We start from the raw sequence: 16,965 nt of genomic DNA on the forward strand, positions 1-16,965 counted from the left end.
TGACTTTCCGCGGTACAGTTGCCAAAACAAAGACTGGTTTAATGACTCAAAAAATTCATAAGAAATAACATGGCGCTCGAAAACAAAAGTTGTTATAGTTCGAAGCAATATTTAAGTCCTTCGTGCATTCTTTCGGTTTAATAATAATAACATTATAAATGTTGTAATAATTACTATTTATTATGATATATATATATTAAGAAAATACATCCAATTAAAGCGTTATTTAGATCACCAGAAGTGATACTTTGTCTTTTAGTAATGGATGGGAACGCCACTGAGTTGCTATTGTAGCTTTTCGCGGACGGGTTACATGAGCTCACGGATTCAGCCTGAGACAATTTGCTAACACTAGCCCTAGCAAGAGCAGTTCTTCGCAGAATCTACCACCAAATCGGAATCGCGACCCACTGAAAAGATCCGACGAGATACTCAGTGGACTGTGTCTATGGGATATACTATAGAGTACCTCTAACAGACCTTCATTTTTACGACAGATCATACATATTTCTAGTGGTGACACCAGCAGTGATGTGCAAAAGAATTCGGCAAATATAATTCGAATAGTTCCCGAGTAAATAACACATCTGTAATACATGGTTTGTGTACAATGTATTATTATGACGCATATAAAAATTTATTATAATTTTTTGGTTTACTGAATGCTATAGGTTTATATATCGATGCTTGAAAGGCAAACGTGACTAAGCGACAATGCGTGAACTTTACAGTAGACTAATTTAAAGTTGAAATACCTGAAAACAAAATTTATTTTAACGAATCTAGCTGTAGTAGAATCTAGCTAGTAGCTGTAGGATTGAAATGATTTGAATAGACCTAGAAATAATTTTTTTTTGCGCATCAAATATGGTTATTGCCTATCATTTATGTACAAAGCAGTATTGTCGCTTAGTCATGTTTGCCTTTCAAGCGTCGATATATATCTCTCTTTTTCTCCACCTTATACCCCTAGGTGGGGTCGGCACAGCGAATTTTTCTATACCATCCTCTTCTATCAGCCGTCATCTCAACACTCACTCCTCTCTCTGCAATATCGTCATTCACACACTCCATCCATGTCTTCATTTCTTTGTTTAGATGGGTGGACGACCTCACAGCCCACCTGGTGTTAAGTGGTTACCGGATCCCATAGACATCTACAACGTAAATACCGCCACCCACCTTGAGATATAAATTCTAAGGTCTCAGTATAGTTTTACAACGGCTGCCCCAGCCTTCAAACCGAAACGCACTACTGCTTCACGACAGAAATAGGCAGGATGGTGGTACCTACCCGTGTGGACTCACAAGACGTCCTACCACCAGTGAATTATACTTATCTTAATTTTTATTTTCACATGGATAAGTCTTTCCGATTCCTACGTGGACATAACAGCATCTATTAACACGTACGTGGAAAGAAACGTTAGTAATATCGTGATTATTACACTTAGTTGGCGCCAACGTTCTTGGCCATTAGCCACTACTAAAACCGCGTACGGAATAATAAGCGGCCCCGTAACTCGGCTGAGGTCAGGGGATGTTAAAATAAACTTCAAACGGACCTTGCCGAAGAGATTGGCCAAGGTTCCAAAATAATCAAAACCGTGGTGTCTCTTCGAGATTTTGCTTCCCTCGTATCGTAATAGACGAGCAGCTGATATTTCGGTATAGACTATTTTGATATTATAAATAACCAGTAAAACCGGGTCACGCTCGACTATGACAATTATCTACTGTATGTAATACATGAAAATAAGATTTGTTGAAGCAATTCGAACGCCACCTTTCGTATGTCTATGTCGTGGTGATATAGCATACAACTTATTTGAAGTGATAACGAAATCTATACCAAATTTAATGAAAATTGGATCAATGGTATGGCAACGTATAGAGGAAAAACATACGGAACATTAATCCATTTGTGCATCTCTTCCCGTGGATGTCATAAAGAAACCCCACACAACGAGTATAGTACAAAACACGGAGATATTTGGCGTCCCCGTGTAGACTCAAAATCCGGTACCAAACTTCACGAGTTTACAGCTCATTCAAATTCACGAGTCGTATTTGCAAACAAATAGAAACTAGTTACTTTCAATATTAGATTTAGATCAGTATCAAAGAACGCTCCGTGACAAACCGCGATTAAATCTGTTTGGCAATACAATTGAACGATAACCAGTCATTCCGTTTGACTTTAGATTCAGATTGTTTGAGTTAAGCTCTGTAGACGCACACAAAAGTTGCCTGCTCGAATTAACGCAAGATATACGACTATATTATATGGCTATAGAAAATGAAATCGGGTTTTTGGAAATCTATAATTAAAGATTTTATCATGGGGTTTGGTTTTCTGGACTGATCATGGGTGCACGATTTTTAAGTCGTTATCTGAACGAAAACCTAAAATAATAACTATATCTAAATATTGATACGTGAAGCTAAAACTTTGTACCCCTTTTTACGAAAATTGGGCGGACGGAGACGTATGAAATTTACCACACTTATTAAGAGAAGGAGTGCAGAATGTTTATATTTTTTTTAGTTAGGCATAAACATTACATTACATCAATAACAAAAAAACATTACACACGCCACCATATATTTGACACAACACATATATACATATATGTATACTCTTTGTTTATTGTCAGACTTTTGTTATTGTTTAAAGTCTGTGGTCTAATTGAGAATAGCTTAATATTGTTTGTCTATAGTGTAGAGTGGGGGTACATCTAACAATGTTCAAACTTATAATTTAAATTATTATATAGTCGAATTTCAACTACTAGGGGACTATTAGTACATTATAACAACATCAAGACTCTTTAGATAAAATTATACATCATATTCTGGACATACTCGAATGATGGTTAATGGCGAAGGTGATACTTTCTCAGCTCGGGAAGGCCCGGTCCTGAACTTGTGGCCAGCTCAATCGGTTTTGCCAGCTTGATAATAAAGTTCAATCTAAGTCTATTATTTAAGATATTGCTTTTTTTTAAATATAAATATGATTATATTCAAAGAATCATTATCATTTTAGGACTAACAGCCAAAGGTGGACCTTAGCCTGGTCCTGACACCGAAAACCTTGAGGTCGTGCTCTACACCATCTAACCATCTGAATTTGGGCCTGACACAACTTCTCGCGGCCCTCGTTTTCAAAGAATACCTCGAGATTAATTGGCTTTTTTATTAATTTCCTTATTGTTTTTATACAGCGTGGAAATCATAATTTAAAGTTACTCTTCTGACATATAGTGCTCCTCTCAAACGTATGATGGGGCAGAGGTTGTAATATAAATTTGAGAGTTTTTAACTCTCATGTCAACTCATGTCTAAAGGCAGCATTATGTTGTTGATGTCTATATGCACCGACTACCACGTGGATCGTCAGCTCTTCCACTCATATAACAAAAAAAAAGATATTATTCATTAACTTCTGTTTAAATTTTTCAGTTTCGAAGTAAGCGGTGTAAAATTCTTTAATGGAGCACATTGTAACCGCGGTTATCCTATCCTTAAAATACGAAGACTGGACTGTTTCGCAAAACACGCAGGATGGAGGTACCATTACGCACTCCCAGCAATAACCATTACGTGGTAATAAATCCAACTATTTCTAACTACACAACTACTGCATCCTTCCATTTGGATTTCGAAGGCAAATCTATGTAAAATTCATCTAACCTACAGATGTACTTCCATAAAAATTCTTAACGATATAACTTATTGTACGGCACACTGTTATGTGCTAAGCATCAACTCTGGCATCCCAGTGGTTATCAGGTGAGCAGAGAGCGATTCAATCTGCACGAAACGTCACATTTAGACGACTTTGGAAGTTTTCGTGTGCCAAAGTCCCTACACTACCACACAACATCCTACAAATAGATGTGGCTTCTGAGAATTTCATTTTGAATCATAAAATGGCTAATGGAACTCTGCTAATAACGATTTACAGATATAAAAAAGCAGCAGTGCGAACAAAAGACTTACCTGGAAGTGCAGGATGATAGTCCAGATCAGACCTAGGGTCAGCTTTGGGTTCCCGTCGACGATATCCTCAGCTCTGATGTTGACGAGCTTGATTTTCTTGTAGCGGAGGAAGTCCAGCGCCATTTGGACGTTTTGCAGCATATGGAAACGCATGCGACCTCGCTCGCGCGGCTGAAAGGAACAAGAAGAGATTTACCGTTAATACGTAAGTAGATTTGGTATAATAGATTCGAGATCTTGATATATCTATAGTGCCTCTCGTAGATGAATGATGATGATGATGATGATGACGAAGAATAGAAAAAGATGTTTGCAATTACAAAATATTCTATAGAATAGGCAGTAGTTTAGCTATCATAACTTGTCCTAAAAATTACATCGTCAATTTTTTTATTTGTCGTATCACTCTTGTCAGAGCGGTCATGGTCGTCTCTGTGTCATTGCTGTGGGCAGATGTTATGCACCTCACGATCAATCACCACTTCTCCCGGTTTGTGATGGTAATTATCTCAATAGTAAAAAAGAAAAATTTAATTCACGAATCTCAAGTTCAGTGGTGTGATTAGGTTCATTTATTTACAGCTGTAGCAATGAGGGTAAATGTCTAATTGGCAGCTTACATTTAATATAGTTGTTAACTTAAATTATATATTCGAAATTTCGATTGGGTTAAAATAATAGCTGCTATACCATTTTAAGCGGAAGAATTGTTTTTTAGCAGAAATAATTATCACTGGTGGTAGGACCTCTTGGGAGTCCGCACGGGTAGGTACCACCACCCCGCTTATTTCCGCCGTGAAGCAGTAATGCATTTCGGTTCGAAGGGTGGGGTAGCCGTTGTAACTATACTGAGATCTTAGAACTCATATCTCGAGGTGGGTGGCGCATTTACGTTGTAGATGTCTATGGGCTCCAGTAATCACTAACACCAGGTGGCCTGTGAGCTAGTCCATCCATCTAAGCAATAAAAAAAAATAAAAAAATAATAACTGATTCACACCCCAATAAAATCCGATTAAGTGTTAAGTATTAATCTCGGCTAAGCGTTTCATCAGATTAGTGTACATACCACATTGATTGATTATTCTTCAGATACCAATCTACATACATCGACCCTGCCTTAATCAGGTAAGGGTTTCGTGGGCCGCACCTCGCCGATGAAATAGAGCATCGCTTGTAATCCACTCAACGTCTTTCGAAAAGAATTATGGCAAATAGCTTCGTATATCTTTTAGATGCAACATTAGAATGAAAATCTACTTATTATTCAAGGACTTCAATACATTTATTCAAGGCTTCACAAGCACTTTTCAATTGTTATGAGTAATACTCATTCGGAATTCAGTTTACACTACTGAAAAGAATCATCGAGAAACTCAGAACATTGAAGTAAAATAGTAAGAATGTCTGTAACCTGCCCAAACATTTATAACCAAATTCTAAGGATTCCAAGACATAAAAGTAAGATTATTTATTTATTTAATATCTCTTATACATCACTTGGTCTCTTATACATATCGACGCTTGAAAGGCAAGCTTGTGGTCGTCGTGGCCTAACGGATAAGACGTCCGGTGCATTCGTGTTGAAGCGATGCACCGGTGTTCGAATCCCGCAGGCGGGTACCAATTTTTCTAATGAAATACGTACTCAACAAATGTTCACGATTGACTTCCACGGTGAAGGAATAACATCGTGTAATAAAAATGAAACCCGCAAAATTATAATTTGCGTAATTACTGGTGGTAGGACCTCTTGTGAGTCCGCACGGGTAGGTACCACCGCCCCGCCTATTTCTGCCGTGAAGCAGTAATGCGTTTCGGTTTGAAGAGTGGGGCAGCCGTTGTGACTATACTGAGACCTTAGAACTATATCTCAAGGTGTGTGGCGCATTTACGTTGTAGATGTCTATGGGCTCCAGTAACCACTTAACATCAGGTGGGCTGTGAGCTCGTCCACACAGCTATGCAATAAAAAAAATAAAAAAAAAAAAAAAAACCTGACTAAGCGACAATAACTGCTTTGTACACAAATGATAGGCAATAACCATATTCGATGCGCAAAAAAAATATATTTCTAGGTCTATATTTTAATCCTACAGCCAGATTCGTTAAAATAGAAGTTTTTTCAGGTATTTCAACTTAGTCTACTGTAAAGTTCACGCATTGTCGCTTAGTCACGTTTGCCTTTCAAGCGTCGATATATACATAGAGTGTGTTAGTTTATATAATCACTTGAATTTCAGAGTCTAAATTGAATATTATTTACATAACTAAAACATAAACAAAACTTCATGATAGAAAGTAATTATATTAAGAGATCCAAGCTAATTAATACGAAACGAGTTATTTGCGTGTTTAACACCGCGAGACTCTTGGTCGTTATGTGGATTTTAACAACGAAATATATACTAGTCATTTATAACGTCTTTCTTGGCTTTCAAATGACGTATCAGACTATAGAGACGTTTTTTCGATACTTTGACTTCCCGACTGAAAATATGGAACTGACCGCCAATTATACTTTGACTTCCCGACTGAAAATATGGAACTGACCGCCAATTATACTTTGACTTCCCGACTGAAAATATGGAACTGACCATCAATTATCTATTATTTATTTATTACTAGCTGACCCGGCAGACTTCGTAGTGCCTCAATCGATAAATAAAAGACCTAAACTTTTGTTTAAGATAAACTTAAAACAACCAAATGAATCCGTCCGACGGGGGACACATCAAAACAAAAATTGAATGAATGAATTGGAAAAACAAAATTGTTATTTTCATTTAATTTTGAATATTTTTATATTTATCTAACCTTTTAAACCTTCTCTGGACTTCAACAAATAATTCAAGACTAAAATTAGCCAAATCGGTCAAGCCGTTTTCATGTTATGTCGTGACAACGGAAAACGGGTTTCATTTATATATATATGTCGCATCCGGGTCAATAGTTCGGAATATCAACGATACACAAACGTCAAAGTGACAGAATGGCCGTGTCGTGGTTGACGACTTTTAGTAATATTAAGACGGTGGTTTTGATTATTATTTTAAATGATGAAATGTTGTTTTGATAAATATCACAAAATGAAGGGTAGACTCCGTAACGCCACAGTTATAAAATGGCGGTACGTGGACAGAGTCGTGGCATTCCGTGTCAGACAGTCATTCAGTCCGTATCAGTCGGTCCGTCCGTCTCAGTCAGTCAGTGAGTCGGTCTGTCGGTATGTGCAACGAAACTGTCGGTTTATCCTGTCATTGTGAAAGTTGTGTGTGTTGAGTTTCAATAATTATTATTCAAAAGGTTTTATTGACTTTTTATAAACTGAGTTCAACCAAATACGAGTGATGACGAAATTACCGCTAAGCCATCCCTGGCGCCGCCTACGACATATAGATATTATTGTAACGCCGGAAAGAGTAACGCCATCTGTCATCAAATTGCAGAAACAAATATCAAAATAACTTGTAATATCGAGAACGCCAGAGAAGTATACCGCCATCTATTATCAAATAGCGAAAACACATATCGTCTAGTGCTAGCGGGAATATTCTCGATAATTGTAAACTTGTCGCGTCGACTATAAAAGAGTTCCAGAGGTGACTTGAAGGGAGTTAGTAAAGAAGCGACGAAGGGCTCGACGAGCGAATTAACACATAGACACAGCCCACTGAGTTTCTCGCCGAATCTTCTCAGTGGGTCGCGTTTCCGATTTGGTGGTGGATTCTGCGAAGCACTGCTCTTGCTAGGGTCAGTGTTAGCATCACTCCGGTTTGAGGCCCGTGAGCTCACCTACTAGTTGAGGTTACGCTGAAATAGCCTCTCAAGGCTATCAGCTTAGGTAGAAAAAAAATGACCCTAAGTCCCATAGTATGCGAATCAGTCTCGACAGGTTTGAGAAAAATTGTTACCTACCTAATTGTTTTTAATCAGAAAACACATACTTTAATTTGATGAAAGTGTATTATCGTTAATTAGTAGAAGTTGTTCGCTATAACAAGATGAGTACGTAATGTTGAGGTGAATAAAGCAAATTTCTATTTACCTCGTTATAAAAAATGGTAGACCAACCTAACCTTAATATAACAACCCGCAGTTTACCGAATTACTTGATATAACGAATATTTACTTGTTCCCTTCCGATTTGTTGTATCGAAGTTGCACTGTATTAAGCGGTTAATGGTGTAAATAGAGGTTTGACAAAGAAACTGTCGCCACTCGTTTTGAGATATGACTCCGAAGTCACAGTTACCTGGAACCGCTGCATTCATCGACAGTGCGGTTCCAGATGTCTTTTTTGGCACGCACCATCCGGCTAAGGAATGAGCTCCCCCTCCACGGTGTTTCCCGAGCGCTATGACAAGTCCTTCTTCAAACGAGGCTTGTGGAGAGTATTAAGCGGTAGGCAGCGGCTTGGCTATGCCCCTGGCATTGCTGAAGTTCATGGGCGACGGTAACCACTCACCATCAGGTGGCCTGTATGCTCGTCTGCCTACAAGGCAATGGCACTTTGTAGAAGGCACCCGATCATGTAGAAATTAAGAGTGTACTCACGAGATGTTCGCCAGATAGCACCTCCAGCAGCGAGATGAGGTTCAGTCCATCGCGTAGGTCCTCGAACAGATCGTTCACGTGACGATTCACCTGTACACAATAATGTTACAGTTAATTTTTTTCAAGACATTACACTTACTTTATATGGTAGGGGAGAAACAGTCTTTAGAAGACAAAAGACTTGCATAACACTAAAAAATAAAAAATAGTGACATTAAAAATGATAAAATGGAAGAATAGAAGGAAGGGAAGGAAGGGTTTGTTACTGGCGGTAGGACGTCTTGTGAGTCCGCGCGGGTATGTACCACCACCCTGCCTATTCCTGGCGTGTAACAGTAATGCGTAAAGGCGAGATCTTAGAACTGAAATGTGGGTGGGTGGCGCACTTACGTCGTAGATGTCTATGGGCTCCAGTAACCACTTAACACCAGGTGGGCTGTGAGCTCGTACACCCATTTAAGCAATAAAATAATAATAATTAAAAACGATAAAATGGAAGAATATAAGGAAGGGAATATTGAATTTGAGAAATTGTTTGCTTAATATTTCATTTAAAGTTAAGTAAGTATGAGTAGACTTGAAATTATCTCTGGATGAAACACTAAGGTCTAAGCATTACTCAATTGTCACCTAATCATTATTGCTACTGGATATATGAAAAAAGAATATTTGCCGGCTGCAAATTATCGAATAAGTACACAAATCAGCATCCTACAACAACTTCTACAACAGAATACGACAATAATTGCTATTAGAGTGAACAACGATTTTAAACAACATTTAATTGGAAATTTAAACAAACAGAAGAAGAAAGTATCGAACTAACAGAACGATCATGCAGAAAAACTAATATTTTATATCAGAAATAAAAAATAAATACAATCTAAATAATTAAGTGAAATTTATTTAAAGAAAGCATTTGGAGTTTCCGTATATATATTTTTTAATCTTGTCTAGTGCATAGTGATAATTAAAAAAAATTATAGTATGTTTTTTTTTTAAAAGAGAATTATTTTTCGTATTATATATAAAATATTAACACACAATCACAAAACAGAAACAAAAATATTCCTTCAAAGAATAAAGGTTAGGAAGAGTCTGTTTAACATTAATTTTGGAAACGATTAAATAAGAACATAGATTAACTTTAGTGCGTTCATACAATTTGGTCTAAGAACCTCTTAAACTTAATCATAAATCTACAACACGCGAAAAGCACAAAATCTGTATGTAGTACATCAATGAAGCCTGTGAAACTTCGCAACACAACATTACAAGGCGAAACTGAAGAGTTAACTACGAAAGCTCACGAAGACTCACGTGTTGAGGCGGACAGCACGGTTGATTGTTGATGACCTCGCACACGTGCAGACGCGTGTACGTCTGTCCGGGCAGCGTTAGAAAAATACATTTTAGAACCTGCACCAGTTGATAGCATATTTGCCGATAGATAAATACATTTTAAAGCTTAACATTGAGACGGAAAGTTTAATTATTGATCTAGGATCAGATGAATATTACCAGGCCATTGAAAAATCAATTGATATGATAATATATGATGATTATGCTTTAAATGTTAAACATATGTGGAATTGGAAAATAAAAAGGAAGCGTATGTTTAGATTTTGAATATGTTACATTAAGTATACGCCTTAAACTTCGTCGAAAAAAGATAAATGTAAATATTTAAAAAAAAAGGAGTTTATCTTATTTTTGCTGATACATAATTGATCGACTCCTGCACTAAGATAAACAAAATGGTAACACAGAATTTCCTAATAAATATGGACTAAATGATAAAGTTAATGAGTTTATTCTCATAGATATCTATATATTAATACGTGAAGCAAAAACTTAGTAACCCTTTTTACGAAAATTGCGTTGACGGAGGAGTATGAAATTTCCCACACTTATAGTGAATATTACAGAATATAGAGAAGAAGTGCAGAATATGAATATTTTATTAAATTATGCATAAAAAATGCATTAAATCAATAAAAAAAACATTACACATACTACTATGTATTTGACACACATACACACACATGCATACTCTTTGTTTATTGTCAAACTTTTCTTATTGCTTATAGTCTGTGGTCAAATTGAGAATAGATTAAATATTGTTTGTCTTTATTAATATTTCTAAGTCTAAAGTGTAGTTTTAGCGAAATCTGTGATTATAGAAGTTTAATAGTCTTTGACAATAGAATCATAATAGTGTACAAACTTATAATTTCAATTAATTATGGTCGAGTTTCGACTACCGGGGGACCACTAGTATTATAAAATGTATAAATGAAAAGAAACGAATTGTCAAAGAATCATCATAAGCGATTTTCGTAACAAAACGGAAAAGATTGAAGCAAACGGTCACTACAAAAAAATTCAATAAAACTACAACTTGTCATTTACTAAAACGATCAAATCAATCTATATATTAATACGTGAAGCAAAAACTTTGTATCCCTTTTTACGAAAATTGCGCCGACGGAGGAGTATGAAATTTCCCACATTTATAGACAATATAGAGAAGGAGTGCACAATACTAATATATTTTTTAAATAAAGCATAAAAGATACATTAAATCAATAAAGAAAACATTACACACACTACCATGTATTTGATACACACGCGCATGCATGCTATTTGTTTATTGTCAAACTTTTCTTTGCAGTCTGTCAGTTATAGTCTGTCAAATTGAGAATAGATTAAATATTGTTTTCTCTTTATTAATATTTGTCTAAAGTGTAGACTTGACGAAATCTGTGATTAAAGAAGTATAATAGTCCTTGACAATAGAATCATAATAGTGTACAAACTTTTAATTTCCATTAGTTATAGTCGAATTTCGACTACCAGGGGACCTCTAGTTTGAATAAACATCTGAAGAATGCATTGAAAACACATATTCATGCATGTAATGTTGAAAATGAGAAAAATTATACTTACAGTGGATTAGATTAAGTTGATATTAGCGAATTATATTAAAATAACATTTGTGAAAGAATCAAAAACAAAACATATTTACATTACAAACGAATCTACGGTATTAAGTAAACTATTTAAAAGATAAGCAGCAGTTTATCTATCAATAACGAGATGGGAAGAAAGATTTTGTATTCATTCTGCACTATACATGTATTACCATAAGTAGCATAATGATAGCTTAATTAAGTAAATCAATATACAATATAGCAGCTACATCCGTTTTACAATTACAAAGCTGTTGACAATGAGCTCGATTCTAAAAGGACACCAGATTTATTTATTAAACGTAAAATTTTAAATATTTAATTAAAAAAACCGGAGTTTGATTACCGTATTTTTTATTATTATTTAATAATACAGAAAAGAGAAACTGATTTTGGTCTTAAAGGTTAAGTAATTGTTAAAACGCTCTGGGTACGTCTTTACGGTAATAAAGTCGAATGCATTTTTAAAGTAGGTTGCGGTAGGCAGCGGCTTGGCTCTGCCCCTGGCATTGCTGAAGTCCATGGGCGACGGTAACCATTTACCATCAGGTGGGCTGTATGCTCGCCTGCCTACAAGGGCAATAAAAAAAAAGTGTTGTTAAATCAACACATTGTAATAAAAATCAAACCCACAAAAATTTTAATTTGCCTAATTACTGGTGGTAGGACCTCTTGTGAGCCCACACGGGTAGGTACCACTACTCCGCCTATTTCTGCCGTGAAGCAGTGTTGCGTTTCGGTTTGAAAGTTGGGGCAGCCGTTGTAACTGTACTGAGACTTTAGAACTCATATCTCAAGATGGGTGGCGGCATTTACGTTGTAGATGTCTATGGGCTCCGGTAACCACTTAACATCAGTTGGGCCGTGAGTTCGTCCACCCATCTGAGCAATAAAACAAAAACATTGATAAGATGCACGCGGAAATAGAATTGAGCTCATCGTCGGAAAACAGTGATATTGAATCACTTTCATTGGTCGACCGACATAGGTATATTATCTAAATAAGCGTTAAACAATGGTACATGACAGACAGCTGTGTATACTACAGACCTTGAGGTATTTCCAGTGCTGCTCCAGATCCATACGAAAAGCGATGAAAATTAACAAAAACAAGAAAATATACCTTATAATAAATTGTGAAATAAAATACGAAAGGAATTTCGACCTTTCATATTCAATATCTCCTGAACTTTCTCTGAGATATACTCTTTGATAGGTAAATACATTTTTGACGACTTAACTCAAGTTTTTTAGTTCAAGTATTTCTTCAGATAATGCAATATGAAAGTTCGAAAATTGTCCCCACCTGTCAACGTACACTATTTCGCCTTTAATATTCCTTGACATTACAAAATTGATTTGCAGAATTAATAAGATAGTTTCAAACGTAAAACAAAATAAACTGATAGATTTGGTAGAAGGGGTAGAGTTAACATTGTTATTTATATTTTGACATTCAACAAGTGTGTTAAACTGACATCTAAGTTGAAATAAATGATTTTGAATTTTGAATTTTGATTATTTCGCTAATTTTATTATGTATAACTGACCCGGCAGACTTCGTAAGTGCCTCAATCGATAAATAAAAGACAAAAGGTATCCGTCCGATGAGGGACACATCAGAGGACAAAAAAAATTGTTATTTTTATTTAATTCCGAGCATTTTCATATTTATATACCTTTTAAACCTTCTCTGGACTTCCACATATAATTTAAGACCAAAATTAGCCAAATCGGTCCAGCCGTTCTCGAGTTTTAGCGAGACTAACGAACAGCAATTCATTTTTATATATATAGATATGTTTACCGTCAAATTTGCCAAACATGTTACAACTATCGCAGTATTTCGTGAATAAAATAGTTTAGATAAAAAAAAAAGCAGATTTCAATAAGCTTCAGTTATGAAGAGGACTTTTTAGGTCACATAAAAATCCCACGCTTTATTTAGTTACCGCAGAGTACTGTTAAGGAATTTCTTATGACTCAAATCGAAATGATTAATAACGTCCATTATGCTAAATTGCATTAATACGTTTGAAGTTGAGAAATCACATTTCATTCCTGATTCTTACTGTGTTTGATTGCGTGTCAGATGCGTTTTGATATGAACCACACTTTGATACGAGTGTCGTAATGAACGGGGTGTTTAAACAAATTGAAATTTTTATTTTTTTTATTGCTTAGGTGGATGGACGAGCTCACAGCCCACCTGATGTTAAGTGGTTACTGAAACCCATAGACATCTACAACGTAAATGCGCCACCCACCTCGAGATATAAGTTCTAAGGTCTCAGTATAGTTACAACGGCTACCCCACCCTTCGAACCGAAACGCATTACTGCTTCACGGCGGAAATAGGCGGGGTGGTGGTACCTACCCGTGCGGACTCCCAAGAGGTCCTACCATCAGTGATTACGCAAATTATAATTTTGCGGGTTTGATTTTTATTACACGATGTTATTCCTTCACCGTGGAAGTCAATCGTTAACATTTGTTGAGTACGTATTTCATTAGAAAAATTGGTAGCCGCCTGCGGGATTCAAACAGCGGTGCATCGCTTCACATATCCTTCGCATATTTGTTTATCTCTTAGAGGACGTTCACACCACTCAATTTGGTCCAGGGCTCGATTGTAATTTTGTAGATACGTTATTTTCTTTGTACTTTGTATTGGAGATTATTTTGACTGACGTTTTGGTAGCAGATAATGAATGAGGTGATCAATTGAAAATCTTTTCGTTTCTTTGACATATTAACCTAATAACAATCTTAGAAAAGTTTGGCAGTTGTAATTTAAAAAAAATCCGATCGAGCAGCCATCAGCGCTGCCATTAAAGCCGTCAATACATGGTTGACAGGCTAGGCGTGAAGATAATTCACTCTATGCTCAAAATTTTCGAACTATGTATCACATAATATTACTATGTAGTTAATAAATCAGTCTTTATCGAGTAACTGAGAGCGCATTATAGTTGGACCACCAGCAACTTCGAATCATTTTGTGCCCAAGCTCAATGGCTCAAAGCACTCATTCACGATAGCGTAAAGAAGGATTAAGAAGTTAGAGACCAAATGTGAAGCTGGTTCTTAATAATTCCAACTTTCTATACCGAAAAACCCTGAACGGCCAACACTTATTTCACCCACGTTATAAATTTTCTGTAGCAACCACATCCCACGTCTGCGCACACAAAAATAATACCAAGTTACCAATTTAGGTGTTGCATTGCAAATTTTTAGTGCAGACTTCGAGGTTACGTCTTTCACTGGCTAACATAACTTGAATATAATCAATTCCTTTGTTCTTTAGCTTACATAGCCGATCAAGAAAATAAGTTTATAATATTTAAAGGTTCTTCTCAACGATTTGTGTACTTTGTCTTTTTTTTTTGGCAAATAACAAAATATCGAGAAATAAAACAGCATTTTTTTTTTATTAAAACAAAAAGTATTTAACAGCTAAATATTTTTGTTGATAAACATAAAGATATCAATCGTACCGAATTTAAATAGCATTTAATTATTGAACTTGTGATGCCTCGAGACAAAACGGATATTTTTGTAGTTAATTATAAACTAATCAACAAACAATTAAAAGATATATAGTTATCAATAAAAGTCTAATTAGCATATCGAATTAAAGGAAGTAATTCGAAATTTTCCTATATATTTTTTTTACCTATTATGTCATTGATGCAGATATAGTAAGGCCATTAAGTCTTTGAACTCTGAGAGACAATTCAATTTTATTAATCTATATATTAATACGTGAAGCAAAAACTTTGTATCCCTTTTTACGAAAATTGCGCGGACGGAGAAGTATGAAATTTTCTACACTTATAGAGAATATAGAGAAGAAGTGCACAATATTTTTTTTAAATAATGCATAAACGATACATTAAATCAATAAAGAAAACATTACACACACTACATACCATGTATTTGACGCACACACGCATGCATACTATTTATTGTCAAACTTTTGTTCTTGACGTCTGTGGTCAAATTGAGAAGAGATTAAATATTGTTTGTCTTTATTAATATTTTTTTATAATATAGCCTTGGCGAAATTTGTGATTATAGAAGTGTTAAATACAATCATAATAGTGTACAAACTTACAATTCCAATTAATTTAAGTCGAATTTCGACTACTGCGGGACCTCTAGTTTGTATAAAATCTTCATATTCAATTATAACTGAAGTCTGCAAAAAATATAAAGCAAACAGTGCTCTTATTTTCAGGCTGCAATAATTCAAGTCACTCTTCAAATATTTCAACTCCTCCTCACAATAAAGCAGCGTATGTCCTCAAAACTTTATGTTCAAGTACAAGCGTTCTCGAGAACTTTTCCTGGTAACAGGAAATGTGTACGACTTACATTACACAGGGCTGCCTTTTGAAATACTTTTAGCACCAAACATCCAACTAAATGACCAAAGGAATCCGTTGTTTAAGCGTCAAGTTACACAACAAAGGATGTTATGATGACTGGAAGTCTGAGTCACTGGTCAGCTATGCCGTGAGCGACTGGATTAAGTCATCCCCGTTAGGAGTTTGAATGGTCACCGAACGGGACTGATAAGGTGCCTTAAACAAACCGACGGATTATGAGTAGTTCTCAGTCCTAGTTAAGTGACGATTTCGTGAGTGATTTTGTTTATTACTGTCGAAAACAAAACAAATCTTTTTTTTTTGTGTTCTATTTCTGACAATTTAACACTGATTACGAGATGTTCACCAGATTCGGGATACAGTAATACAGAAAAATATGATATTTTAAAGACGAAATATGAAGATTTTTAAAATCGTCGTGGCCTAAAGGATAAGACGTCCGGTGCATTCGTGTGTAGCGATGCACCGGTACAAATTTTTCTAATGAAATACGTACTTAACAAATGTTCACGATTGACTTATCTAGTTCATCTAAAGTACGTTGTATGATTTCTAATCACAACGTTTATGGTAATTACAATGAATATAAAAAAAATATTAACCGACTTCAAAAAAGGAGAAGGTTCTCAATTCGACTGCAAAATTATTTTATTTATTTTTGTTACCTCATAACTTTTGACTGGGTAAATCAATTTTGATGATTCTTTTTTATTAGAAAGCTGACGCTTCCCGTGTGCTCCCATTTCAATTTGGTTCAGTTCTGATAATGGCCGTTATCCATGAGAAAACCATATAGGTCTTAAATTTTCATTAAGTATGTGCGCGACAAATAGATGAATAACTCAATAACTCAATATCACGCCAACCGATTTCGATGATTATTTGTTTTAGAATATGGTTCTTTTTTCTATTTGAAGTCGATTTTTGTTAAAACATGTCCATTTACAATTATATTAAAATTTTAAGAGACTTCAGTAGGAGTATTTCAGGAAATCTGAAATTAAATAAACTCTCATCATTTCATGTGCAACTTCTCT

The 16,965-nt window shown here is 35.6% G+C and overlaps 1 protein-coding gene across 4 annotated transcripts in view; it reads right to left on the reverse strand.

Moving 5' to 3' along the window:
- The window catches only part of shot (dystonin-like protein short stop), a 249,701-nt gene that overhangs the window by 194,635 nt on the left and 38,101 nt on the right, over positions 1-16,965 (reverse strand). For 2 of the 4 annotated variants that reach the window (XM_089736066.1, XM_089736064.1), the window contains exons 1-3: positions 9,883-9,945; positions 8,563-8,652; positions 4,006-4,176 (exon numbers count right to left, since the gene is read on the reverse strand). In XM_089736066.1, coding sequence (XP_089592192.1) covers positions 4,006-4,158 — 153 coding nt within the window. In that variant the 5' untranslated portion in view covers positions 4,159-4,176; positions 8,563-8,652; positions 9,883-9,945. Of the gene's footprint in view, positions 1-4,005; positions 4,177-8,562; positions 8,653-9,882; positions 9,946-16,965 lie in introns of those variants that run through there. The other 2 variants (XM_089736075.1, XM_089736073.1) reach the window with 1 other exon arrangement.

This window comes from Bombyx mandarina, chromosome 20, assembly GCF_030267445.1.
Source record: "Bombyx mandarina strain Sakado chromosome 20, ASM3026744v2".
NCBI lineage: Eukaryota > Metazoa > Arthropoda > Insecta > Lepidoptera > Bombycidae > Bombyx > Bombyx mandarina.